At 39.4% G+C, this 27,500-nt stretch overlaps 1 protein-coding gene across 11 annotated transcripts in view; it reads left to right on the top strand.

Moving 5' to 3' along the window:
* The window catches only part of DMD (dystrophin), a 9,298,038-nt gene that overhangs the window by 8,955,952 nt on the left and 314,586 nt on the right, over positions 1-27,500 (top strand). For all 11 annotated transcript variants that reach the window (XM_044072398.1, XM_044072396.1, XM_044072400.1 and 8 more), the window contains 3 exons: positions 9,523-9,724; positions 20,393-20,478; positions 26,666-26,823. In XM_044072398.1, the coding sequence (XP_043928333.1) occupies positions 9,523-9,724; positions 20,393-20,478; positions 26,666-26,823 (446 nt within the window). The remainder of the gene's footprint in view (positions 1-9,522; positions 9,725-20,392; positions 20,479-26,665; positions 26,824-27,500) is intronic.

Genomic DNA, 27,500 nt, shown 5'->3' with positions numbered 1-27,500 from the left:
GAAAACTGTCACCTACCTAATTCCTTATTAAAGAAAGATAGCATGTCTCATTGCTTATCTGGAGAGGAAGTTTATTCCAGAGAACTGGTGGTCCTTACATGACCAATCTGTCTTTGCACTATTTACTGAAGTAGGTTCAGATCTCTGATTCTAGTGTTTGCAGGACTGTTTGATTTGTGGCAGAATAAGAGGTCTTGGACTGCCAGGTCCCAAATGGCCTGGAAGTCAAGGCACAGATCACTCCTAAGGAGTCTGTAGGATACTGAATACAGGAACAGTGCCTCCAGCCTGTCTTTAGGCCCGTTGTCTAGATGCTTGATATCTGTTTAGTAAGATACATACCAAAGAGGATATTGTATTTTATGATGGGCTTAATCAATGAAGAATATAAAGGGGTAAGGATTTCTTTGGATCTAGTGTTAATATCATTTACAATCAGCTGTGCCAGATAGATGTATTTTCTGACTACTGTTGCAACTTAACAATCAAAGAAGAGAGAGAGAGTTATCTACCCCTTTTCAAGGTGTGTCACATCATTTTGGAGTGGAGTGTTTCCTATACTGTAAGTTGGATGGAGGATTTGTTTGCCAAACTCAAAAATATTGTAATTTTTAATATTTACTTTTAGCCCAGTTTCCACATACCAAGTATTAACACGTGTTAAGCTCACTTTGTAGCTTCTGCATTTCAGAAGGGACTTTTAAGTATAACATCCAGTTTACAATCATTGCCAAACATGGTTAGCCAGAAAACTATATGCAGAATAGCAGAGGTCCTAATATGGAACCTTGTGATACAATACTGGTTACCTTCATGCTCTCTAAGGACACGGCTGCCACCTTCACAATATGGGTTCTGCCCCTCAGCCAATTACTTACCCATCTGACTACACTGGGATCACTTTGGAGTGAATTTAGCTTGTTGATAATCTCGGCATGTTGTATAGTATTGCTTGTCTTGGCGAGGTCAAGCCTATGCAGTATGGATAGCCAGATTCATTAAACAGGATTTACCCTTAAAACCAAAATGTTGTGGAGTCAAGATTTTTATATAATAGTTTATTAGGTATGTTACAACCCATTCCATAGCCTTGCAGATAAAGCTCATCAGGCTGATGGGTATGTAGTTCCGAGGGCCCATGGTGGAGGTGTTCTTGTGAAAAGGCATCACATCTACTGTGCTCGAAACCGTCGATACAAAGCCTGCTGTTACAGTTCTTGATGTGTCTGTTATTGTGATGTCATGGTCAGCATGTACAAAGTCGTAAAGAGGCATCACAAAGTGCAGGTCATTGGCATCAGGCATCTTACATGAGAAATTAGTTTCCAATATAGTGTGCTTTTGTTCACTACCTCAGCTTGATAATACTCTAAAGTCATTTAACTAGCATAGAAACACCTAGTCGCAGTCTGCTGGCTTAATGGCTGAGTTAAAGTGAAAACGTGAAAAAGAAAGTTTCAGTAGACAAGCTTCAAGTTGAGAACAGGACAAAAAAGAATACGTATGTATATACATACTTTCATGCAAATAAATAGAAAATCCCAAGTTTTATCCACTCTTTTCCTGTAGTCATAGTGTGTAACACAACTAACAGAAGCTACTCCATAGCAAGTACTGTCAGTAGTTACTGCTTGTTTCTAGAAGGGTTTTGAAGCAAGAATGTCACAAAAATGTGACACAATTTAAGTAGCTTAACTTTATTCTAGAAAATGTGATGTCTGCTCACTACCGAAAAATTGCTTCAATTTGTATAATGTGCAGAGCTTCTTAAGAGCAAAATGTGTTCCATCTATGAGAGTACAAGTGCAGACATAATGGCAAAAAAGGCATACTGCTGTCATTAAGGTAACAAAATAGTGGTATAAACACTTTTGTCATTGTGGAAAAGGATGCAACTGTGGGTTGTGATAGCAACCCATGTCTTAACCTTTTCACTTAGTACAGTCTTGGTTTGATATTCTTAAATTAGCAGTCTTGGACTGGGTACCAGTGCAAACATTAACAAGGTACATGGCTTGAGTGAGTGACAAGACTTGGAAGACAGATGAGTGATAGTGATGACTACTGTACACTTTGCAGGTCTATTTTCATTCTCCAGACAGTGTAGTTAGGGATCTGAGAACATGTGTAGACAAATAACTGTTTTTCAATCACCATGTATCCAGTATTGTATGAAAGTCCTTCTTTATTGCACATGTCAAGGGATGTGATCATTCCACTGTATTCAGCAATTATTAGGCCGATCATTTAGTGACATCCCCTTGGATATATACCTGTCCGAACACTTTACAAAACCTGAACCATCACAACACCTTCTCACCAAGAACATCAAGGGCTTAAATCTTAAAAGCCGCACTGACCATCTCAAAGCCCTGTCCCTCTTCCCGGTATCTTACAGGCTAGTGAGGGGTGATCTCTGCCTCATTTACAGAGCCTCAACTGACTTCATCCTTTCAGAACTACTGCATATCCACATGTCCAATGGTGGCATGAACACCCACTCAAGGGATTTTAATCTCTTCTACAACATAAGTAGAACATGTTTGAAGGCTAGATATGTGTCACAAGGAATATCATTTCTTTGAAATTTTCTTCCTCTTCACATAAAGCAAGATCCTTTTTTACTGTTTTCAAGTGTAATCTGGATGAATGGATGGGAAACCACAAAAATCATCCCTGGTGTAGCACCTTTATCCCTTTTGGATAGGGATAATGTCCAAGTGTCTGCCTGACTCTGGGCTGTTTGTACTTAAAATACAAGGGGTTTGGGTTGTATGTACTTATAAAGTAATAGCTGTAAACTTCTTGTGAATGCATGGCTAGACGTCAGAAGATCCTTATGGATCAGTAACCTGGTAATTACCTATGAACATAAGAGTCAGTGACAAAATAGTTTGCTGCTCTGATAGAGACAGACAAGGTGGGCTGTATTGCTGCTACAGTAGGCCTTGATATACTAATTTTATCTGATGATGATGATGATGATGAGGACTGATTGACATCTTGAAAATATAATCTCCATTGAGGTGAACACAGTGGTCTGAAGAATTATTACTGTAAAGACATTGATGAGTCTGCCTTACGCTAGCAAATCTGGAACCAGTCACTAGGCAGCATGTATCCCATAAATGAGGATGTAATGTTTCAGAAAACAGCTTCATTAATGGGGATGCAGGTGTTGGTGCTAATTGCACTTGTGGTGCAGCACAGATAAAACATGTATTTAAATGCAAAGCTCTGTGACAGTAGTAGAGCTAGAGGTATTGTACAGAGTACTAGTAGCTACAAACCTAACCTTTTGTTTTCATTTCTTCATCCTCTAATATTTGCCGAGTTATTTTTATTTTAGTTACCATTAAGAGGTTTAAATAACTGTGGTAAATAAGACACGGGATGAAGTACCTTTCTGCAAAACTGATAGCTAAGCAGCTTCCCACTAACTGTATGGTGCATTCCCATACCTATTTTATTTATTTATTTATTTATTTATTTTACATTTGTTGACCGGGATAGTCCAACTGCATGCATGTCCATTTTCAGCGGAGGCCCGGGGAGAAAAGCTCCAAGGTAAGCAGATACAGCATTACATAATACCAGCATTACATATTACAAACAGACTATTTACAGAGATTGCATAAGTAAGCAAGTTAAACAAGTTCCACAGGTTACAGTTAATCCTGAGCACAAGTCAGGATTAAATTAAATTACACAGTAAACTGGCTAACAGATTTTTACACATTCTAGAGAGAGTTAGCCAGGCTTGATACATTGACATAGCCAGTTAAGTGACAAATGTTGTTTGAGTCTAGTTTTAAATTGACCTAAGGTGGAAAGTAAGGTAATATCAGCTGGAAGAGAGTTCCAGGATCTACTTACAGAGTTTGCAAAGAGAGAATCACTGGCTGTGTTATTAATTTTGCTAGTCTGAATTAGTAGTTTGTTAGAGGATCAAAGCGGTCTAGGATTGTTATAGGAGGTGATAATATTTTTAAGTGCAGGAGTATTGTCTGGATTATAGAGGATTTTATAAGCCATAATCAGTTGGTTATACTGGATTAGGCTGGGTAGTTCAAGCCACCCAAGCTGATTTAGATTGATGCAATGATGTGTCCTAAAAGGCAGACCAGTGGCAAATCTGGCAATGTGGTTGTAGCAAATTGAGAGTTTGTTAAGGACAGTCTTGTTTAAATTCGAGAGAGAGGGGATGCATACAGAAGGGTTGAAAGAAGGTGAGAGCGAGCTATGGCAATTTTAGCTGGAGGGGTTAGGAAGGCTTTTATTCTGTAAAGTGACCCTAGTTTTTTACTGATGGTTTTGATAGTTTGGTTAACATGTAGGTCAAATTTTAGATTATTGTCTATGATGACACCTAATAGTTTTGTAGATGGGTCAGGGGAGATTATTGTGCCATCATTTGATTTTATGGTAAAGGTGAAAGCGGTAGACCTACGTGTTGGTGAAAATAACAGCATTTTAGTTTTTTGGGATTTAGGATCAGGCGATGTTCAGAAAGCCAGTTTTCTATTGTATTAAAGGTGGTCTGGGTAGCTGACCATAACTCTACTGGAGATGTGGCTGAGCAAATCAGAGTAGAGTCATCAGCATATTGGATACAGCTGACTTTTGGGATGACAGTATAAAGGTCGTTAATGAAGATGGAGAACAGCAAGGGCCCTAGTATAGAGCCTTGTGGTACTCCGAGGGTGTTAGGTAGAAGGTTAGAGAGTTTGTTCTGCCAGAGGATAGCCTGCTGTCGACCATTCATGTAGGATTGAAACCATTGGAGGGCTCCAGTATCTAGACAGAATGTTTGCAGGGTGTGGATTAAAAGTTGGTGATCAACCATATCGAATGCCTTGGAAAGATCCAAAAAGAGGGCTGAGGATATATAATTATTATTGCGATTATGGTTTATGGCGTTGGTAAAGGCTAGGAGGGCTGAAGTAGTGCTTTGATGAGGACAGAAGCCATGCTGAGTGTCTGCCATAAGGCGATTCTGGATTAGGTGGTGCATGAGTTGTCTATGAATACATTTTTCCATAATCTTTGCAAGTGGAGAGAGTATAGCAATTGGCCTATAATTGGAGAATTCAGTAGAGCTGCCTCCTTTGTGAAGTGGGATTACATAGGATATTTTCCAGATGGTGGGAATTTTAGCTTCTACTATGGTTCGATTGATTAGTATTGATTAGTAAGCAATAGCATCAGCTGATTTTTGTAGGTACTCGGCAGGGAGTTGATCAGCAGAAAGTGTAGTGGGTTTTAATTTTTTGATCAAGGTACGGATAAGTGAAGTGGCGACTGGTTGGAAGCTGAATGCGAGTGGGTTTCTAGGGGTGCTACTTTCAGGACCAGGGGAGCTAGGAGGTAGTTGGCTAGCTAGGGCTTGAATTGTCTCAGTAAAGAATTGGTTAAAACTATCAGAAACATCTTCAGGGGTTTTATCAATAGTAGCAGCAGGGATTGGGGTTGAAGTTTGTCCAGGATGTAGTAGATTATTTAAACCTGCCCAAAACTTCTGAGGGTTATTTTGATTTACTATCTGTAAATTACAGTAGTATTGTTTTTTGTCTTGTAAAATTGATTTTTTGGTTTAGTTCCTGGATTGCCTGTATTTAATGTGATCTTGAGAGTCTTTAGAAGAACGCCATAAAGCCCATGCTTTGTTTCTAATGGTAATTTTGAGTTTAGACTGTATAGAAAGCCATGGCCCAGTTTTTGCCTTTGTTCTCTTTGAACGAACAGGTGCATGCAAATCAAGAATCTCAAGGAATTTGTTGTTAAACTATGCTACTGCTTCCTCTAAGGGGAGGTGTTTTAGAATAGACCAATTACATGAGTTTAGTTCTTGTTGGAATTTGGCAGGGTCAAAGTTTTTATTGTTTCTAACCTTTCTGAGTAAGGGTTGTTGGGAATTAATGGTTTTGCGCTTAATTACATATGTGAGAAGGTGATCGCTTAGGCCATTAAGGAGGGTACCAGAGGTATACAGTTGGGGGTGACTATTTATGAGTACCCAGTCAAGTATACTTTATTTTTGGTTGTTTTTGTCCTCCTTTCTTAGTTCTGCTGTGCTTGCTCTTACTTCCACCTGGTAGATGTTTTCCTTTAACAGAAAAGACACATATCACCATTACTAGTTCTACTGCTTAGCAAAAGCATTCACTATAGGAATGTCCAATCAGCCTTTGAAGAAGTAAAAATATAAGGTACTGTCTGACCAAACAGTGTTGTATGTTTCACTTTTTGAGTAGCTCCAATCAAAGTAATTTGGTAGTTCCTCTCCCTCCACCTTATTAATATTTTTTGCTGTTCTTTATGGCTGTCAGCTCTGTACTGATCTTTCTTTTTAAGCTTATCTTACCTTGGTCTGAGTCTCATGGTGTATTTGAAAATACATGGGAGTGTTGCTCTTAATAAGAGTAGATTGGCCATTCTCTCCTTAGTCAAGAAATATTGACTAGACTACTCCTTGCACTTAGCAGACATTGACAACTCATGCATGCATACAAATATACAGACATGTCAAACACCATTCAACATTCACACATCCAGATCCTCCAGGCTCACAGACAAGCAAGGCCTCGCACTCCTTGCAGGAGAGGCAAGCCGAAACCCTGCCTTCTCCCCCTACAATTAATTTTACCAACTCTGAGATCACACATACCTAGGAGGAAGCGCCACCTGGCACAAAATGTTGGACAAACACCTGTTTCGACCACACTCTCATCACAATCCCAATCACTCATTTATACACATGTGCTGGGCTACAGTTCTCTGTGAAGATCGTTGACTGTAATCTTATAGTGGAGGCTCTGAGTATATTCACAAAGCTGGAGGCTTGTGTGTGTGTGTAAATATATATCTGTATGTGTATATATATATATATATATATATATATATATATATATATATGTCCCTGTGTGTGTGTGTGTGTGTGTGTGTGTGTGTGTGTGTGTGTGTATATATATATATATATATATATATATATATATATATATATATATATATATATATATATATATATATATATTTTTTTTTTTTATTATATTATATTATATTATATATATATATATAGGGGTCTACTGTTTTTCATTGAAATTACAGATTGCTGAATCGCAGATTCCACTTACCCAAAATTCCACTTGTGTGAAACTTCACTTTTCGGAAGTCCGTTTCATCAACCTATTTAGTGTGCTACTGGTACTGTGAGATATGCAAGTGCATAGCCTTTATGTTGCTTCCCGTATACCGTAGTTGTGAAGCCTGATGGATGACAGGGTAGTGTGAGCAATCTTCTTTATATGGCAGGTTGTATTTGCATCAGTTGTAGATGTCAAATGCAGATCGCACAACAATACTGATTGGGGAATCCACCTGTGTAGTCACTGTAATGCGATCTCAGAGTTGGTATGTATAATGTGCAGGTAGTGTGGGGGGTGCAGGGTGCTTGCCTCCCTGCTAAAATATTGTAGAATGTGTGTATTGTTTCTTGTTGTATGTTCCATTATTGTTTTTTCGTTGATGTGTCATTCGGAGAAGTGTAGTTTTGCTAAAGTAAAGTTTCAGGTAAGTGGAGTTGGGTATTTGCAATTCGGTGGAGTGTAATTTCGATGATAAAAAGTAGTCCCATACACACATATCGTGTGTGTGTGTGTGTGTGTGTGTGTGTGTGTGTGTGTGTGTGTGTGTGTGTGTGTGTGTGTATGTGTGTGTGCGTACGCATGTGCACGTGTGTGTGTGTGTGTGTGTGTATACCATTATATACTGGAAGCCACTGCTTGTTCCTCAGGCTGTGAGAGTCCCGTGAATCTGTTGTCTCAAATACACAGCCCCAACATCTTCACCCATTCAGCATCTGTTGATGGCTCTTAATTTTTTTTTAATACTTTAGAGACCATGGGGTGGCCACAGTGGTGCAGCAGTTAGGGTTGCCACCTCACAGCAAGAAGTTCTCCGGTTTTATTTTCGGCTTGGGTGCTTTCTGAGGGGAGTCTGCATGTCCTCCCTGCGGTCACATGGGTTTCCTCCAGGTGCTCCGGTTTCCTCCCGCAGTCCCAAAGGCATGCTGAAGGTGGTTTGGACACTGTAAATTGGCCATAGGTGTGAGTGTGTGCATTCTGTGGAAGGTTGGGCATTGGGCTGGCAACTGGACACTGTAAAACTCCACTACCAATCGTTCTGAAGACCGTTGTTCCTCTGTGGTGACCCCTAATGGGAAAAGCCAAAAGGAAAAGAAGAAGATACTTTTGGGACCTTCAGCCACTATCAGCACTGTATTACCTTGGTTTTTTGCTCACTTTTGCATTTAATTTCCTCAAAGATGATTCATTCAAGGCAAGGTCATAGAACAAAATGATTGATCCTTTTGTAAGTTTTGCTGATGTTTACCAGGTAGAAAAGGGTGCGTAGATTCTCTTCTTGGTCTCTGTGTATGGGGCTGTTGGATGCCAAAGCTTCCAGAAAACAAAAGAATCAAAAGATCTGAGCACTTTGCTATGTCTTACACAAGTGATCACTGAGAAATCCATTTTTTAATCATATGAGTACTGTCACTCACTTCTTCAGTTAAGGAGGAAGATGTACGAGGGTCTATCAACTCACCCTTCAGATTCCAGTCCACTCGCCCAATGCAGGTTTCAAGCTAGTGCTTCAAATACCCTGTCTGTCTGCTAGTGGGCTAGTAGTTTTAATTTTTTCATTTTATAAAGATTTAGCATAATTGTTAACTCCTAATATGAGAGGAAGCAGTTTACTTATTGTTTTAGATACACACCAGCAAGTAAAAATGATTTTTATAATCAGTGGGGCCACCAATAACAACAAAAAAATGTTTTATATAGCTAAAGTTTATATTCTCTTATGTAAACTTAATTTTGTTCTAACAAGTGTCTCTGCAACTCTGTGTGCCATTTGGCATTTACTCCTAGGTATGCGTGATCTTGCATACAGAGAGAGGTTCTAGTTCATTCTCAATAACAGCCAAAGCCTACATTTTTGCTTTTTGTTTTTTTCTCACTTAGTTACCACTGCTGCTGTTCCAGATGGGTTTTACTATAACACACATGGTATTTTGCTGTCAAACAAATCTGAAAGCCAAAATTATCTTTACTTGTATTTAAAATGTCAATACATTTTGAAACATGCACTGGAGTTAATCATTACCAATGTCTTCACATAAAACAGGCAGACTTAAAACAGTGATGAGATGATCTTCCTTTTAAAAAGCAGTATATTTGTTTCCCTTGCTTATTTCTTCCAAGGTGTGTGTGTGCGTGTGTGTGTGTGTGTGTGTGTGCGTGCGTGCGTGCGCGTGCGTGTGTGCGTGCGTGCGTGCGTGCGTGCGTGTGTGTGTGTGTGTGTGTGTGTGTGTGTGTGTGTGTGTGTGTGTGTGTATTCACATCTCATCACTATAGTGGTGTTGTTTATTTTGAAACTGCGTAAATGAGGGATGGAATTTTGGAATAAAATTTTCATTATTTATAAATTTCAATGCTCCTTTTTATTTTGCCATTTTTGCAGTGGACCTTCTAAGCTTGCCTGCAGCCTGTGATACTTTTGACCAGCACAACCTCAAGCAGAATGACCAGCTAATGGACATTCTACAGGTCATTAACTGCCTGACTACAATCTATGATCGACTGGAACAAGAACACAATAATCTAGTCAATGTACCGCTGTGTGTTGACATGTGCCTGAACTGGTTGCTTAATGTCTATGACACGTAAGTAGCATAGGATTGATGGAATGGAAGATGAGTCTACATGGGGTCATGATGCAGTGTTCATAGCTCTAAAACTTAGTGTGACTTAGCATGAAGTTACTAAATGACTAGAATGTGGGATACATGGCATTTTAAAGTACTACACCCACATTTGTAAATATTTGTGCGGTGTTTACATAGTTAATCTTGGCATGTAAATATGTTTTTGTTAGCAGTGTTGCATTACATTTTCTCAATTTAAGAGTCTCTTTGTTGTTATGTTTATTGGTCTTTCTGAGACTATGCTTTATTGTCCATGATAGTGATGTGCCAGGCATGAGAGATTTTCTTTGTATGTATTAAATATGCACTGAAAGGAGTCATTTTTTACTTAACAATTGTTCAAGAGATGTCTGAGAGCATATTCCCTGAAAACACATCTAATTCCTATGCTCAGTGTACTGATGATGACATTATGTGATTTGTACACCCCTTATGATTATACTTAGTCTTATGACAAAACTTTAAAAGCAAAACATTTAATCTTAGCATTTAGACATTGGCAGATCTACAGAAAAAATACTGACTCAAAGTAATTTTTATAAAGCCTAAGCAGTCACTGTCTTCAGAGTAATGTTTTAGTTAATTTTCTTCATTGCATCATTGTGGGCAGTGCTGTAACATAGGAGGCTGGATGTAAATGAGAGAGTGTGGCACTAAATACATAAGAGCAGAGCAAGGATTCCAACATTGGGAACAACTCCAGACTGTAGGCAAACTAAGGGACAAACCTTGACGTAAGTACACAGTTTTAAACATAATAGATGTAGTATCGTTTCAATAATGACACTCACTTTTTTACTGCTTGTTGAACACAGCGAGGCTTTTGGCTTGATGGCTGTGATAGGAAACTGAATTTCCAGTTAATCCGTTAATCCGTTAATTGCTCTATACAGTTTCTAATGATAAATACTTAAAATTGCCATAAAGACATTTCCATTTTACTACTTGGTAGAACTGCAGTTTCCTTAAAAGAAATATTCCTGACTCAGCAAATTCTCCTTTCTGGGTATTGACAGGAGGTGACTCTGTGCTAGCCTCACAACTTTAAAGCAGTTTATGGCATTCCCTCCATGTGGCTTGCATCTTGTTTGTCACTTGTAGCTCTCAAGACTGTTGGTCACCTAGACTGCAAGGTGGGATGATACCTCATTCCAAGAGCTATAGTATTGGAACGCATGTACTGTTTTAAGGGGGGGGGGGGGGTCAGAAATCTATGGAGAGTTGATTATCTGAATTACTAATGAGTGCAAAATAATTTTGTCATACTTTTATTATATTTTTGCTGTTTATACCAGCACTGTAGCTACATTAGGGCAAAGGGGGCAGCTGTCCAGGTACAAGCTCTTAGAGTACACAATCAGCATTTGCTGATCAAGAGCGAATGCAGTACCTGGATTCTTTTAAGTTTATGTAGCTATGGCTGTGATGTAAACCTGCCTGTCAACTAGATAGGTTTAAAGAACAGTAAAATAAAACAAAAAAGAAATAAAGTAAGTTTGCACTTATGAAATAGTAAGTTTTTCATGTTGTGTTCTGTTTCTGTCTCATACAGTAAGAAGGTATAGATTCATAGATTGTTACTAGGCTAACGACCCAGGGGCCTTTCAAAGCCTAGCCAAGTATCCCCAAAAGAATAATGTCCAAGTAGGTCATTGAGGGACAGGTATTTATAAACTAACTCTATCCATAAGCGACATGGGTTCCAGGCCCAGTGTAAATTTCGTATTCCCCATCCACTGGTCTAGGTAACTGAGTAATAGACAAACTCAGATTCACATGGATGGGAAGCCTGTTCCATAGGAAGGACAGTCTCTGGGACACATATCTGTCTGTCCAGCATATTCTGTTTAAGTCACAGACAAAATTCAGGTCCCTAGACCTTGTATTTCTGGTACTTTTTGACTTGACGAGCATGCAGGAGATTCATAAGTGTCATGTTTGTGGATGCCTTTTAAGCCAGGCATAGATCTCCCCTCAGCAATCCATGGTAGACTGAGTAGAGGGAAAGGGCGTTAAGGTGTGTAAGGCAGGTTTTTATGGTTTGTATCCTTTTTGTAAGGAACCTCTGAGGCCACTCTATTTGCTGCATATGCCTGGTTAAGTGCATACCGAAGGAAGCATTGTACACTATGATTAGTCGGATAGGGGCAGAGTACAGTGGGATGATGGCATCTTTGGACCTAGATACCATGTCCCTACCTATAGATTGGACAACATAAAAGGGTTTCCTTGCCACTGTGGCCATGTGGTAGCTGTAGGTAAGGCTACTGTTTACATGTGTACCCGGATCCCTGACCCCTGAGTTGACTCTTAGGGCCATATTATCAACATGTTAATTAGCCAGGATGGTTGACATCCCAAAGGCTATAATTATGCACTTCTTAGCAGTGAGTTTAAGAGCATGGCTCTGGCACCATTTTTTAGTCATAAATAGGCCTTGAAAAATGCTAGTGTCTACAGGGGAGCTGTTGATAACCCCCTGCTTGCAATCATCTGAAAAATTAGTCAGCCATAAGCCTTCATCATTTTCTTCCATTTCAGAGAAGTAGATGGCAAAAGGAGCGGGCCCAGTACCGAGCCCTGGGGGAATCTGATAGTTACTGGCCTTCTGCTGGAGGTGGCCAGCTGGCTGTTCAGCAGGTGACAAAAGGGTTTACACTTAAATCAGTGAGCTTGTCTATAATGCCTAAGTGGAGTATTGTCTTGCCTTCATCAAATGCTTTGTGACCTTCTTAAAAATGTCCACCAGATTTAATAGGCATGACTTTCCTTTAATAAAGGCGAACTGTCATGGGTCCAGAGTTTGCTGGTTATCTCTGTCCTCATTTATCATGTCCATTATAATTCTTTCCATGGCCTTACATATGAGGCTGGTCAGACTTATGGGCCTGAAAGACATGCTGTAAGTGGATTGGACACTCTAAATTGGCCTTAGGCGTGAGTGCGTGCATGTGTGTGCCTTCTGTGGAAGGTTGGGCGCTGGGCTGGCAACTCGGCAATGTGAAACCTCCACTGCCAATCATGAGCGGTCAGGTGATCCGCTGTGGCGACCCCTAACCGGGAAAAGCCGAAAGAAGAAGAAGTTACCTGGACCAGTGGTTGGACCTTCTTTGTGCAGGAGAATGACTGTAGCCAGGTCTGTATCAGTTTGTCGCAATGCAATTGCAGCGAACACCAGATCGTCAATGCTCATTCACTGAAAATTGTTTCAGCGATTCGCTGAATTTACTGAGGGCAAGTAAATACTTGTCCTACAGCACAACTTTGCCCTTTTCTCCACTGTAGTGTAATCTCGGAGTTGGTATATATAGTTAGGGTGGGTGCAGCTCCCCACATCAGGTGAGAGGGGTGAAGCACCCCTCTTTGGTGGGCTCCATTTGCATAGCTGTTGGTCCATTGTGTTGTAGGGTAAGTATTTACTTGCCCTCGGTAAATTCAGCGAATCACTGAAACTATTTTTGCTGAATGAGTGTCAATGATCTGGTGTTCGCTGCAATTGCATTGTGATGAACTGATATAGACCCACTGTAGCCGTCTTCTATTCCTTGGGCACAAAACCTGACTATAAGCAACAGCTGAAAAGTGATTCAAGTGGACCAGAGAGGTCATGTTTCTTGCTATTTATTAAGCATCCAGGGATGTTATCAGAGCTCACTGATGCAGTATTTTTGCCTTGGAAAGTGGATTGATGACCTGTTTCCTACTAATGGTTGGGGGGATTGTGGTATGCGGCATTTCTTTTAGACTATCAAGGGGAGAATGGGGTGAGAAATTTGAGCTGAACCAGTTAGCCAAAATGTTGGCAATGGCCTCCAATTCAATGTTAGTGATAACATTTACAGTAAGTTCTGTGCATTGCTGCATATTTCCCCTTAGGTTAAGCATATGGCTGTAGAAACCTTTGTGGTTGTCCTTTGCCTGAAAAGCTATTTTTTTCTTCAAATTTAGACTTTGAAATATTAATCAACCCTCTTAGCTGCCTGTTTAGATTGGTCAAGGGGGGGGTTTAGTATGCATGGCTTTGTTCCTCCTACACTTGGCCAAGATTTTTTTTTCTTTTGTTGTATAACAGATTGATATAGTGACTCCTCTGGGATGGCTTGTCTTTTGAGTTTGTCTTATTCTTAATACAAGTGGGCACAGCTCACTCTATGCAACTATCAGTATGTCTGTACAGTAGTTTTGTATATAGCTCAGCATATGCTGTGATGTTTATTGGGTTTGGTGGTGCTTGGAATTTAGCCAGGGTGTCGCTTAGTGGAGAGAGGTTAACCTTGGAATAGTTCCTAAAGGTTTTTGATTTCACTGGATCCAAGGATTTCATTTTTATTTCAAGTAATACTGCCTTATAGTTAGATCTGATGAGCAAAGACATTACATTGGGTGAGGAACTAAAAAAGAAGAGAGCAGTAAGCACAGTGGTAGTCCAATGAACCTCTCCAAGCTGCAACTGTTGATAAATCCTTTATTTAACACGAACAACACAATGAGGTAAACGAAACACAAGTAGATCAAGCGCTTTCGCCTGCAAAAATGTCAGGCTTTTTTCAAGATGAAACAGCATGGTAACCAAGTTCTTTTAAATAGGGGCGTTCAACAATAATTGTGTCAATTAAACAATTACATTCATTGAAATGCTTTGTCCAAAACCAGGATAAAATACTTTGCTTAAATTAAAGCGTAATTGTGAACAATTCTTTTAGTTTTAAAGAAATAAAAACATGTTAAAATGTAAATGTGCAAATGTTATCTGACAACAGATGTAAACGCTATCTTGTAATACTGAATACTATCAGTACTTTCTAAAATCATTGAAAAAACTTTCATTGTTTGATAATACTTTAAATAACATAAAAGAATGAAATCAGAGTGATGTGACAACTGTGTCTTTTTGTTTTTGTTTTTTTAAAACAAACCTTCTAAAAACTATGCATACAAAATGTTTGATCGAAAATGTTTGATTAAAAATAGGCATTGAAAAACCACTTATGCACTCAGTGCCAATAAATTAATATAAATAAATGTAAAAATACATCATTTAATACATGTATTAATTCTGATTGATATATAATACATATGAATAAATATAATAAATATAATAATAAATATCAAACTTGTGTGTTAAATATGCTGTTGTGTAAAAAATACCTAAAAAATATGGTTTTAATTAATAAATTATTGATTTCATGTCATATGTGTGTGTCATAATGTTTTTATAATAATACGTCTTTTGTTACAAAAATCTGTTGAAAACATGTAAATGTTAAAATTTCTTAAAACAAACCTATGACATCTTGTGTAAATAAGTATTAAAGTATTATCAAACAATGAAAGTTTTTTCAATGATTTTAGAAAGTACTGATAGTATTCAGTATTACAAGATAGCGTTTACATCTGTTGTCAGATAACATTTGCACATTTACATTTTAACATGTTTTTATTTCTTTAAAACTAAAAGAATTGTTCACAATTACGCTTTAATTTAAGCAAAGTATTTTATCCTGGTTTTGGACAAAGCATTTCAATGAATGTAATTGTTTAATTGACACAATTATTGTTGAACGCCCCTATTTAAAAGAACTTGGTTACCATGCTGTTTCATCTTGAAAAAGCCTGACATTTTTGCGGGTGAAAGCGCTTGATCTACTTGTGTTTCGTTTACCTCATTGTGTTGTTCATGTTAAATAAAGGATTTATCAATAGTTGCAGCTTGGAGAGGTTCATTGGACTACCACTGTGCTTACTGCTCTCTTCTTTTTTGGTTTATTGGGACCTAGTTCGTGTTTTTGGCTTATTACCGGTTTTGGGTGAGGAACTGTTACTGGGTTATTGGGTGAGGAACATCAGCTCCCTATGTTTGTGAGCAGAATTTCAAGGATATTTGTACCCCTGGTAGGAGAGTGGACCAGCTGTTCCATGATGTTGGTATTAACAAAGTTTAGGAATCACTGGTCTTATGAATTAGAAGCGGTGTAGGATTCCCAGTCTACAGAGGGATAGTTGAGATCCCCCATAAATATCATATTGGATTGAACAGTGAGGGACATTGAGATAGGTAGTGTGGGTTTCCTGGGACATGGTGGGGACCCGTTGGTTGCAAGGATATATATTTCATCTATATTGGTGTAGAAAGATAAAACCTTGGCTATGGTCCAGGTAACACAAGCTCACATTGCAGCTTGGTCAGCTGATGAAATTTACATTGTGGAGGATGAAGAGATTCAGACTGCTCACCTCTTCTGAGGAAGTGAGGGAGAGAGGTGTGGGAGCACATTTTTTTCCCTTTCACAGTGTCTATGATTAACGTCATGGTGGAAGCTGTAGGCTTTAATGAGGAGTGAGGGCAGAACCTATTAATTACAGAGCATGCAGAAATGTGGCAGTGCATAGTGAAAGCCCATTGCACATCCACTCCTTGGGCATGACTGGGAGTTTGCAGGATAAACTAACTCAATTTTCCTAATTTAGATCACTGTTGCACTAGTCCTTATCTCAGGGACTTGCTGCTGAGTGTCCCCGACTTCTGGCCTAGCATCTAGAGTTCAGGATCATTCCCTGTTAGTGTAATGTATGCCTGGGTTCTGGTACATCTTTATCTGCAGTGTAGCCAGGCATCTGCCTGTTGCATCCCAGAACTAACTTTCTACAGTTTGTTCCAGCTGCATGGTACATGTCTGTAAAAATATATGGTCAGCCAGCTTTGGTGCCCTGGAAACAGATAAATACTCTGTTGGGAAGCCTGTACTTTTCCTTAGCTTATTAGCTTTTGGCTTGCTGTTGTTTACGGATTTCTATTGCTAGCCTTATATCTGTGACTGAAAGGAGTAGATGTGACTGTAGAAGACATCTCATATAAAGACTACCACTGTCAATGTGTTTTCTGCTGGGCCCAGACCACAATGATCAAATTTGTGATGTCTGCCACAGATTCATCCTAAAACTCTTATTGTAGTTTGCCTATCCTTTATGCCTACCTCGAACAGAAGAGCTCTGAGAACTTAGCTCATTCTGCAATACTATCCTCAGACAAGTCTTCATCTGACCTACCAGTGAAAAAGTAAAAGGAGAAAGCAGAAGGAACATTACTGATCCATCTATGGCATCCAGTCCTCTGGTTGTTCCTTGGGAGCCTATTCCATTCAGGCACTTTTGCATTCCATGGACTTAACACCTACTTTTCCTCAGGCTGCTATCCCTTTGGAGACTGCCACATCTGCACAACCTGGTGCAATCACCACACAGACTGATATGCAGAAGGATTCCTCCGTGGATGTCCAACATAAAGCATGTGTAGAGTAGGGCTGGATTGTTGTTTCTGAGAGGGAAACTGTAGCCCTTAGAATTCTAGTGAGAGAAGAAGTTAAGTGCTTCAGTGTAGATGTCTGTCCTTCCTACCAAGAAATTGAGACTGGTGGGCATTATATTGAAAAAGGCAGAGAAAACCAAGCACATTTCTCCATCTCCTGTTACAAGGTGGATGCTCAGCTTGCAGGCACCTTATTGGCCTTCCCTTGTATTTCAGATTCTCCCTGAACATTGCATTTCTTTGGCACAAGGCGTCCATCATCCAGCCAAACAGTGAGGAGTTTAGTGCTCTCAATGACATTCTGGCAGTGAGAACTATTTTATATCCCTCACAATGTATCACATGTTTTTTACTTTAATTCCCATTGTCTAACTCCTGTAAAACCATTACTGTTGTAAGTATTCTTGCTATAATTACTTTTTGTTTAACTCCTGCAAATCTATTAATGTTCTATACTATATACTATTGACTATGTATTGTATGACATTGGAGCTTTTCTCCCTGAGCCTCCACTGAAAAGGGACACATGTCCAGTTGGACCTTCCCAGTTAAATGTAAAATAATAAATAATAAATAAATGACCGTAACCCTGATGTGGGCAGCTTTATCACTGTTGTGGCTGTCAGTGTGCCCCTATAATAATCTGATTTTTGATCCATTCTTGCAGCCACTAAAGGCTACGGTCAGCAGCTTTGAGTGGCCATGCCTTCATAATCCCTGTACTGTGCCCACCTGTATAACTCTGCCTCAATCCTCCAGCAGGGTCATCCCTAAAAGTGGGTATGCCCCACCTCCCCACATTGATGTGCTTCCCCATCCCCTCTTCCCATGCTGTCAAGCACCCAACCTGCTGTTTGAAGCCAAGTCAGTTGGCGCAGGGGTCAGGACTTTATTTCTGACCCCTGTACAAGTCACCTGACATAGGGGTCAGGAATAAAGTCCTGCCCCTTGCTCCAGGTGACTTGGGATCAAACAGCAGGTTGGGTGCTGGCGCAGGGGTTAGTACTGGTGCAGGGGTCAGGAAATGTTTACATTTCTCTGTTTCGTCTTTGCGTTTTCAGTTCTCTGTTTTGCCCTTTGGCTTCTGTACTACCAAAAGGGTATTCATCAAATGTCGTGTTCCTGTCATTGCCTTTTGCAGGATGTGAAGAGCTCAGATCTTTCCTTGTCTGGACAATTTGCTCATTCAAGCTTCTTCCCACAGTGCTCTGCTTCAGGATCTCCAGTTTACTATTTCCCTGTTGCAGAGTCTGGCATTCACCCTAAGCTTTCATGAATCAGCTCTTACCCTTTCTTCGGATCATGTTTTACTTGGTTGCAGCTCCAGAACCACTCCATGCTGGCATTTCTGTCTGCCTTCAAGGCCCTGTCCCTTACTGTCTTTTTCCAGTCTCTTCTTCCTCTGGCTTCAGTTAAGGCCAGGGACTTTCTCAGGGTCCTTGGGTTAACGACTTCCAACATTCCCATGCTCCCTCTGACCAGGCTGCACATGAGAAAGCTACAGTGGTACCTCAAGTCATTGTAGCTCTAACATTGCCACCCCCTGGACATCTCAGTCCTCTTCCTTCCTTCCTTTCTTATGTGAAGCTTGATCTTCAGTGGTGGATTCATCAACTTTCTCTCAACTTGAGGCTTCTTTACAGGCTTCGGTCCAGATTCAAAATCTCTTTACAGATGCCTCGGGCATGGGATGGAAGGCCTTCTTTGGCTCTCTCAAGGCTCAGGGTCTCCATCGTCTGCATTAGAGGTCAGACCATAGCAGTATAAAGGAGATGAGGGCTCTGCTTCTAGCTCTTCAAGATTTTCATTCCTTCTTTCATCCCAGGTCCCTGAAAATTTCACAGACAATTCCACAGTGATGTGATGTGTCAACAAGCAAGGGGGTACAAGGTCATGTCTTCTTTGCAGACTTGCTCTTCCGGTCTTGGATCTAGCTGTCCATTATCAAGTGGCTTTTCAGCCTGTTTACATTCTGTCAGAGCACAATTTAGTGGGAGACTCTTTGAGCAGGTCCAGTACAGTAGCTCATGAATTGATGCATCACAGAGATGTTTCGTGGACATTGTTCATCGGTGGGGTATTTCTCAGGTAGATCTTTTTGCCTGCCCTCTTTACACATGCCTCGGACAGGGGATGGGAGGCCTTCCTCTGGCTTGGAAAGTGGACATCCTGTATTTTCCTTGGAAGTGGAGGTTTCTATACACCTTCCCTCCCCTTCCTGTTTTACCATGAGTCTTGCACAAAATCAGGCAGGACTCTAACAAAATCTTGCTCATGGCTGCCTTTATGGCTGAGACAGCATTGGTTCTCCCTTCTTTCAAACCTAGCCAGGGGCAATCACCACAAGTTACCTCACCAGGTAGACCTTCTCACACAAAACAAGGCATCTCTTATCCATTGTTACTTGTCCACTGTTTCCCTGACATTGTGGATGATAAAGTTTTGATCCCTTTTTCTGAGGATGTGCTTTGAATCCAACAAGAGGCCAGGATGCCCTTTTTCATATTTGTCCAAATGGAAAATATTTTCTGTCTGGTGCCTCTCTTGCCAACAAGATCCCCTCTCTGAGGAGGTTCCTCATGGTTAACATCCAGTCATATACCTAAAGATTTAAGACCCTTTTTAGACTACAACTTGAAAGTAGGTTAATAACTCAGTAGATGTAAGTGATTTCTTGGGGTGAGGAAGGGACAAAATGGTGTAAAGAATGTCTTTGGCAGGTCTGCTGGTGTAAAATATATTTCTCTGTGGCACTAAGCATCTTTGTACATTAGAAGATGTGGGTTCTCAGAGGATGTTCTTGGAAGAAGAAACTGGAATGCACTGATGACTGATCCTCCTTCCTTCTGAGATGGTTGGAGTTGCTTTTTAATATGTGGTTTGAAGGTGGTAGAAACCAGATGTTCTTGACATCTGCTTTATTTACATTACATCTTTGTGTATCCCTGCTTCTTCGTATACTTAACTCATCCTTTCTCAGTTTGAGAGATGAGCTGAAAATGATTCACAGCATTTATTTTTGAAAAGGGAAGTAGTGGGGTTACTTAAATTATAGTTGCAGCCTGTTAAATGTCATTTGGATGTCTAGAAAAAGGGTAAGTACTTTGATAGTTTGTGGTGCATTAAAACATAACAAGTAAGAAAACCGATGTCGTTTTAAAGTATGGATAATTCAGATTACACTTATTACTAAGGAAGTGTTTGCATTGCTCTGCCCTTACATAATTGCATTTACAAGACATATTTATATTACTTTTGCCAGACTTAGTATTAAATACTGTTTAACATCAAAATTATTTTTTTCTTTTATTTGTTAACAGAGGTCGAACAGGAAAAATACGTGTCTTGTCTTTCAAAACTGGCATTGTGTCCTTATGTAAAGCTCATTTAGAAGATAAGTACAGATGTAAGTTAATTTCATGTATTTTATATCTTGGAGAGAAATAATTCTTATGTTCATAGTTTATTTTTACAAAGACTTTCACTTTTAGTTTGGTGCTATGCCTGGTCTCAGTGCTACTGAAAATATTTTCACTCTTTTTTTTTTTTTTAAAACCTTCTGCTGCCGCGTGTTTACACCATAATTTGCACACTTGCATCTCTATGAGACTCCTAAGTGCTTGTGATAAACACAACGTATCACAGAAATGAGTTTAGGTTGAGGTATATTTGTACTGTAATAGTATGTACCTATCACAGTTTTGTTGACAGTTTTAGATATCCAGTGGGATACAGGTTTAAATGAGTCTGACATTCATTCTGCCAGAAGCAGTTGTAGATGTTTTCTACTAAGCCAGCAAATTGTTTCCCTCTGCCGAGCTGGGTGTAATGAAGTGATGCACTTTTTCCTCATTGACCATGCACATGAAAACGTATTTGACTGAAAACTAATTTGACTGAATTATGATTGACTGAAAATTGTAAAGTTAAGAGGCAGCGATTCAGTATGTGTATTTTTCACTTTGCTCAACTGTTGTGCAACCATGAATTTAGTATATTTAATTAAGAGGGTGTTGGGACTTTTTAAAGTATTTTTGTTCTAATGACATTTCTATGAGTTGTGTTTATGCATTGTTAGTGATTCACTGTGTGTGTATTTTTCTCTTTTCTCCACTGTTTTGCAACTATGGATTTAATATATTTAAGTAAGGGGGGATGGGGGCAAAGCCCCCCACAGTGAGATGTAGGGGGTCTTGCACCCCTGCAAAAAGCAAGTTTTAAGGTATGTTTGCTTTAATAAAGTTTTTCAATCAAATGTGATTCTGCTAGTTGAGTTTTCAGTCAATTGTGTTTTCAATCAAATTAGTTGTCTGTTGTAATTAAGTGAAGTGTAATTCAGTCAAAATAACATTAATCTGTCTATTTATCTATCTATGTGTGTATGTGTGTATGTATGTATGTGTATGTGTTTATTTATGTTTATATGTATTAAATCTACACATACAAGCATATATGCATTACATGTGAGATGCGGTCAGTACATCAAATGTTATACCGCTTTTATTTAGAAGTTCGAAAAATGCCAGTAGCTTATTATATGAGATTGTGGTACAGTGGGACTGGGGTTTTGCCTTTTTCCCTTTTCCTCACTGTAGTGTGATCTCTTGAGTTGCTGTATATAAGTAGCAGGGGTGTCGGAGGTGCAAGGCAGCTTGACTCCTTTCATAGAATGTATTTGAATTTTTTTTTTAATTTTTCGACTTTTTCTGTTTCAACCTTTTCAGGTCAATCTTTTGAAATTTAGCAATCAGTGAATTTGATGTACTGAATGTATTCTGTTTTATATATATCTATATATATATATATATATATGTATATGTATATGTATATATATATATATATATATATATGTATATATATATATATATATATATATATGTATATATGTATATGTATATATATATATATATATATATATATATATATATGTATATGTATATATATGTGTATATATATATATATATATATATATATGTATATATATATATATATATCTAAATGCCTTTATGCTTGAACTCAGTAACTGTGTGAGTTGATGGGTAAGTGTATATGTTAAATCACAATACAGTTAATAATGACTATAAGCTCATACTGAACATATACATACCCTCAGACATGTAGATAATGTATGAGGTTGTTATCAACATTTATTTGTATTTTCCTAACATTTGATAGTAGTTTGTCAGCACAGTTAGTGCACAGGATTAAGAAAATAAGCTGTTATCAGGCTTCTTCCCAAGTTCCGGGGTTTAATTCTCTCACCCTCCATTTGCCTGCTATATGACTCTGAGCAAGTCACTTAACTAGGCAGTGCCCAGAACAAAGTTTGAATAACATTCGTGTAGTGGTTAGTTAGTTAGTTAGTTAGTTAGTTAGTTAGTTAGTTAGTTAATCAGTTAATAATCTGGTTCTATTCAAGTGATTAAATATTTTCAGTTTGTGCAGCAACATTCTCCATATTGAAACTCAGTAACTTAAAATCTAAAAAGTTTTTGTACTGTAAACACCATATGGGGAATTCGTAAAGGCTACTGCAAGGTGTAGTCTTTACAGTAACACTTTGGAGTTCAAAGATAGCTTTAACTCAGTGCTCCAGCATGAGGTCATGCAGCACTGCATCACAATGCCTCTGAGATTGTCTTACAAGCAAATGAGGCAGTTCGGGAGAAATGAATATGCTAATTTGCCATGTGCTCTCTCTCTCTCTCTCTCTCTCCCTAGAACTGCCAATAAGAAGGCACATACATAAAGAGAAATTCATGTAGATTATTATCACAGCCTCTCCTCACATGTCACAGCAGTGAACATGACCAATAGGCCATATTCAGCCATCATGAAAGAGGTAAATACTGGGGATTTTAATGGTAAGATAGGGTCTAGAGGTGTGTGAGTGAGTGTATGGGAGGGGCTACTTGTAAGTGTGTGTGTATGTGAGAGCCTGCCAGGGCGATAGCATAATCAGGTAGTGAGGGCGATGAGGTATCTTTGTGTGGGGGTGGTAGGCTGGGGTGGCAAGCATTCCTCCATACACCCCTAGACTGCTGAGCAGAGTCTGCAACATTGGGTGGTAGGAACCATGAGCCTCCATGGATAACTGTACTACAGGGGTGAAGGACCATTTGCCACCAGGGATTACATCAAGTGCCTCTCTCTAATCCAGGAGCATTTATCTGTGTAGGTTCCTATAGTTCTCTCTTATTTGTGTGATCTGCTCCCTGCTGGGTTATCATATTCTTTAGTTAAAGCTCACCTGTCAGCAATTTCTGTTTTTCTGTCATTGACTTCTCCTCTGGCCTATAGATTTGAGGTCAAGCAGTTTCTTAACGGTGTCTTTCAAATCAGGCCTCCCAGGAAACCCATTCCACCTTCCTAGGGCCTTAAATTTGTGCTTAAAAAATTGACTGAGGCTCCCTTTGAGCCTGCAGCTTCAGCCTCCTTGCAACACAGTACTTGGAAGACTGTTCTTCTTTTGGCCCTTACTTTAGCTAAAAGAGTCTCGAAACTCTAGGTTCTTATGGCTGTAGTTTTTCATAGGGACAGGGTATATACCTTTGTACTAATCTTTCTTTTATGTCTAAGGTGGTTAATAAGTTGTCTTTTTAATCACTCTGTTAATCCCCCCCCCTTTTTTCCTTCTCCACAGTCTGCCATTGAGAAGGTTCTTCACATTTTGGATTTGCATAGACAGCTCAGATATTATTTGGATAAGACTAAGGCCATTTACAAATCTGAGCAACTTTTTTTTCTTTCGATCCCAGATTGTTTCTAAGCAAAGCATACTCTCCTGAATCTCTAAGGCCATTTCTTTTTGTTATTCCTTTCATGGAAAATGTCGATCCCTGTAATGGTTCATTCTACTAAAGCTGTTGCTTCTGCTGGTGCTTTTTCTAAAGGATTAGATGTCAGTTCCATCCTTGAGGCTGGTACTTGGACATCTGTCCATGCCTTTACTAGGCATTGCCAGTTGGATGTTTTTCCCAGAGCTATCCTACAAGAGTTTGTAGAGGACTCCTGTCTGCCTTCCTCCTCCCAATTTTCCTCTTTAGCTTTTGTCCTCTCGCTTACGTAAATAATGCCGCAGCAGTGATATGGCAGGACATAGTGCAGTTGTGTAAAATCTTACCATAACAGTAGATACTTCGCAGTATACAAGAAATAACTACCACACTGTCCATAGACCTCACATAAACAAAAATGACATTCTCTGCACACCTATGATATTTAACTGAGAGAAAAATGAAAGTAGTAATGACCACACTGTCTCCAGCCTCAGGACACACACAAACACATAGACATACAATTACAGCAATATTCTATGCTCACCTAAGCCTGTGTCAGAATCTACTTCAACAGCCTTTGGTGTTAAAGCCAAAAGCCCCCAGTAGGTCTGAGGGTCTGGCTGTTATGTGATGCATTTTATGTCTTTTTTCTACAATGTAATGTTTTAACTTTTTTATTGATATCCAGAGGAAAATTATGTTATGTGCCTGGCAGTATTGTGCGTATCCGCAGATAAAAGTCAGTGATATTATTTTCCACATACATACACACTATCACATACACACACACACACACACACACACACACTCTCTCACACACACACACACACACACACACACACACACACACACACACACACACACACACACACACACACACACACACACACACACACACACACACACACACTCACACTCTCTCTCTCTCTCACACACACTTACTCACACACACACACACACACACTTACTCACATACACACTTACTCACACACACACACACACACACACACACACACACACACTGCTAACTGCACACTGCACACTTACTTACAGGCTAATTCTTTGTGGTGTTGGAGAAAACAGTACACGTGATAAACCCACAGCGAAACTGAGAAACCATGCAAACTCCATGCATAAGAAGACACAGCTAAGAACTCAATTAGAGTCATACACTGTGAGATGGCAATGCTATTCGCTGCACCTATCATACATGTCCTGCTCCTGCCAGACCACCAAAAATAGCCACTTAACTTAAACAATGTTCATGCTTGTGATGGAAAATGTGAGAACTACAGCCATCTTATTGTACTCAAAAATAGTGCGACCGCCCTCCCCCCACACTACATACAATACCCATTTTTGGCAAATACATTATTCAGCACTACTCCTGTCACTGCAGAGTTCTGAGTACTGTTAAACAGTGATTAAACAGCAGCAAGGATACGTCCACTGATGGCCTATGAAGATTCACCATAAATCTGTGTGAATGTGACCCTTGCCCCACTCCCCCCACAGACACACACATACACTCTCTCTCACACAGTTTTAGGAACTGCAACAAATCTAAGGAATGTTAAAGCAGAGAAAATAAGCACTGTTACCATGACAACAATAGATAGAAATCAACATAACCCATAACTGGAACTGTGAAATCTGGTACCCCACTTGTACCTTTCTCTGTTTCTCTTACTTTTTGCAATACATATGAACAACATCAAGTACACAACAGTACATGAAAATGCCCAGTGTATTGTGCAGCATTGTAAAGAAAAATAGCACACCTGTATAACTAATGTGTTGAATAATGTGTGATAATTCACAGGAAAACTCAATGGATGAAAGATTCAGCCCCTGTCTCTACAGTACCCACAGTATACACTTACTTCCAACAACTTCCATTATCTCCAGCCTTCTTTGGACACTGAACTGTAACACTGTTTTTTCCCTAAGTGATGGACAGTGATGCTTATCTAGGTTGCAGATGTCCAGCTGTAGTTCTCCAGATTTAACAGTTAACACCATTCCCTTTATCAGTTGTCTTGGCCTCATTTTTCTGTCTGTCTGTCTGTCTGTATGATTGTCTAAGTGTATTCGTGAACTTTTGAGATATTTGCTTGGCTTTTCCACATGTAGCCACCTAGCCCACAGACAAATTTGAGGCTTTCATTTCCTGGGTCTCTGTAGCAGACAGACAAATTTATCTAATCAAACAAAGCTCCTTATTAGCACTCTTCAAGAAAAATCTTGATGATTGGATGGGAAATAGGAAATTCACCCCGGGGATCTCCTCTGTGGCACTGCTCGACAGTGGCACAGGAAAATAATTTTCTTGGGTGGCAAAAGCCAGGGTACCTTTTTGGCTGGGCTTGTATAGGCCCCAGGGATGATAGCCTAGTACCTACCTATGAACCTATAATGTTTTTAATAAAATAATCTGCCAAACATGAATGTAGGATTAAGTATCTGCAATTAGCCAATTATATGGCTTAAGAGTAGTTTAACAATGTTTGCTGTAGACCTACATTGATGTAACATAAGGAATGCAAATGATTTGGGTTTAGGTTATGTCATGCGGTAAAAAAGATTTCAGGAAGTTGCCTCAGTAAGCTTATGTGTGCAGTGGATTATTGCAAGTTATTCTAATGGACTCTGAGGTCAAAGCATTACACACTTCATGCCACACACAAAGTGAGACCCTTCATGTGTAGAAAAGATGTCATGTTGTGGTTGGGATACATGATTCATCTAAGGGGGCTGGGTATGTGTAAGTAAGTTAATGGCTGTGCTTTTACAAAAACTGTCTTTACCTTCCAGACTTGTTCAAGCAAGTGGCCAGTTCAACAGGTTTCTGTGATCAGCGTAGGCTGGGCCTTCTTCTGCACGACTCCATCCAGATACCTCGTCAGCTGGGGGAGGTAGCATCCTTTGGTGGCAGCAACATTGAACCAAGTGTTCGAAGCTGTTTCCAGTTTGTAAGTACTGACAGTTCTTTGCCTTCTCGCTGTTCAGCTTCAGCTATTAAAATCACCACATATCAGTTAAGTGAAGAAGTGAAAGGGTGAATTCACGCTAGAGACTTAATGTGTCTCTTCATTAATTCAATAAGCTTTTTCTGGCATTAGGCATCATGGGAAAGTACTTTCCTTGCTTAGCAACAGCTACTGCTCTGAATGAATTGTCCAAGCTGCTGTCAGATTACTTTCCTTGTTTTTTGATGCATTACTTGTTTCTTAGTCATTTGGCACTTCTCTCTTCTGAGGGACAGTTTTCACTTTTAATGAATTCTAAAAACTGCAAGATGTTTTGAAAATCCTGGGTGAAGATTTCTGCATATGGATTTTTAGACTATGTAAAAAAACATATGAATGAATGTGTCTTTCCAACAGATTTTGGTATGAGATTCTTAACTTAACTGCAAAACATAACTGTCCTTTTGCCAACATCCAACATACAAAACAATATGAATGAAGGCTGTTACAGTTTTTAAAATGGTTCATATATTAATTATGCATCTAACTATTAAGAACATCATCATTTTAAGACTTGCATACAGCACTTCCTTCGTCTGGCTTGAGTAATAGCTACAGTTACAGTTGACTTTCACGGAACTATGTTTGTGGGCTGTTGTATGGATATCAAGTGCTATAAC

The sequence above is a fragment of the Protopterus annectens genome, chromosome 5.part0 (genome assembly GCF_019279795.1).
Source record: "Protopterus annectens isolate FY-2018-M chromosome 5.part0, PAN1.0, whole genome shotgun sequence".
NCBI classification, from domain to species: domain Eukaryota; kingdom Metazoa; phylum Chordata; order Ceratodontiformes; family Protopteridae; genus Protopterus; species Protopterus annectens.
This window is presented reverse-complemented; position numbering and strand designations above follow the sequence as displayed.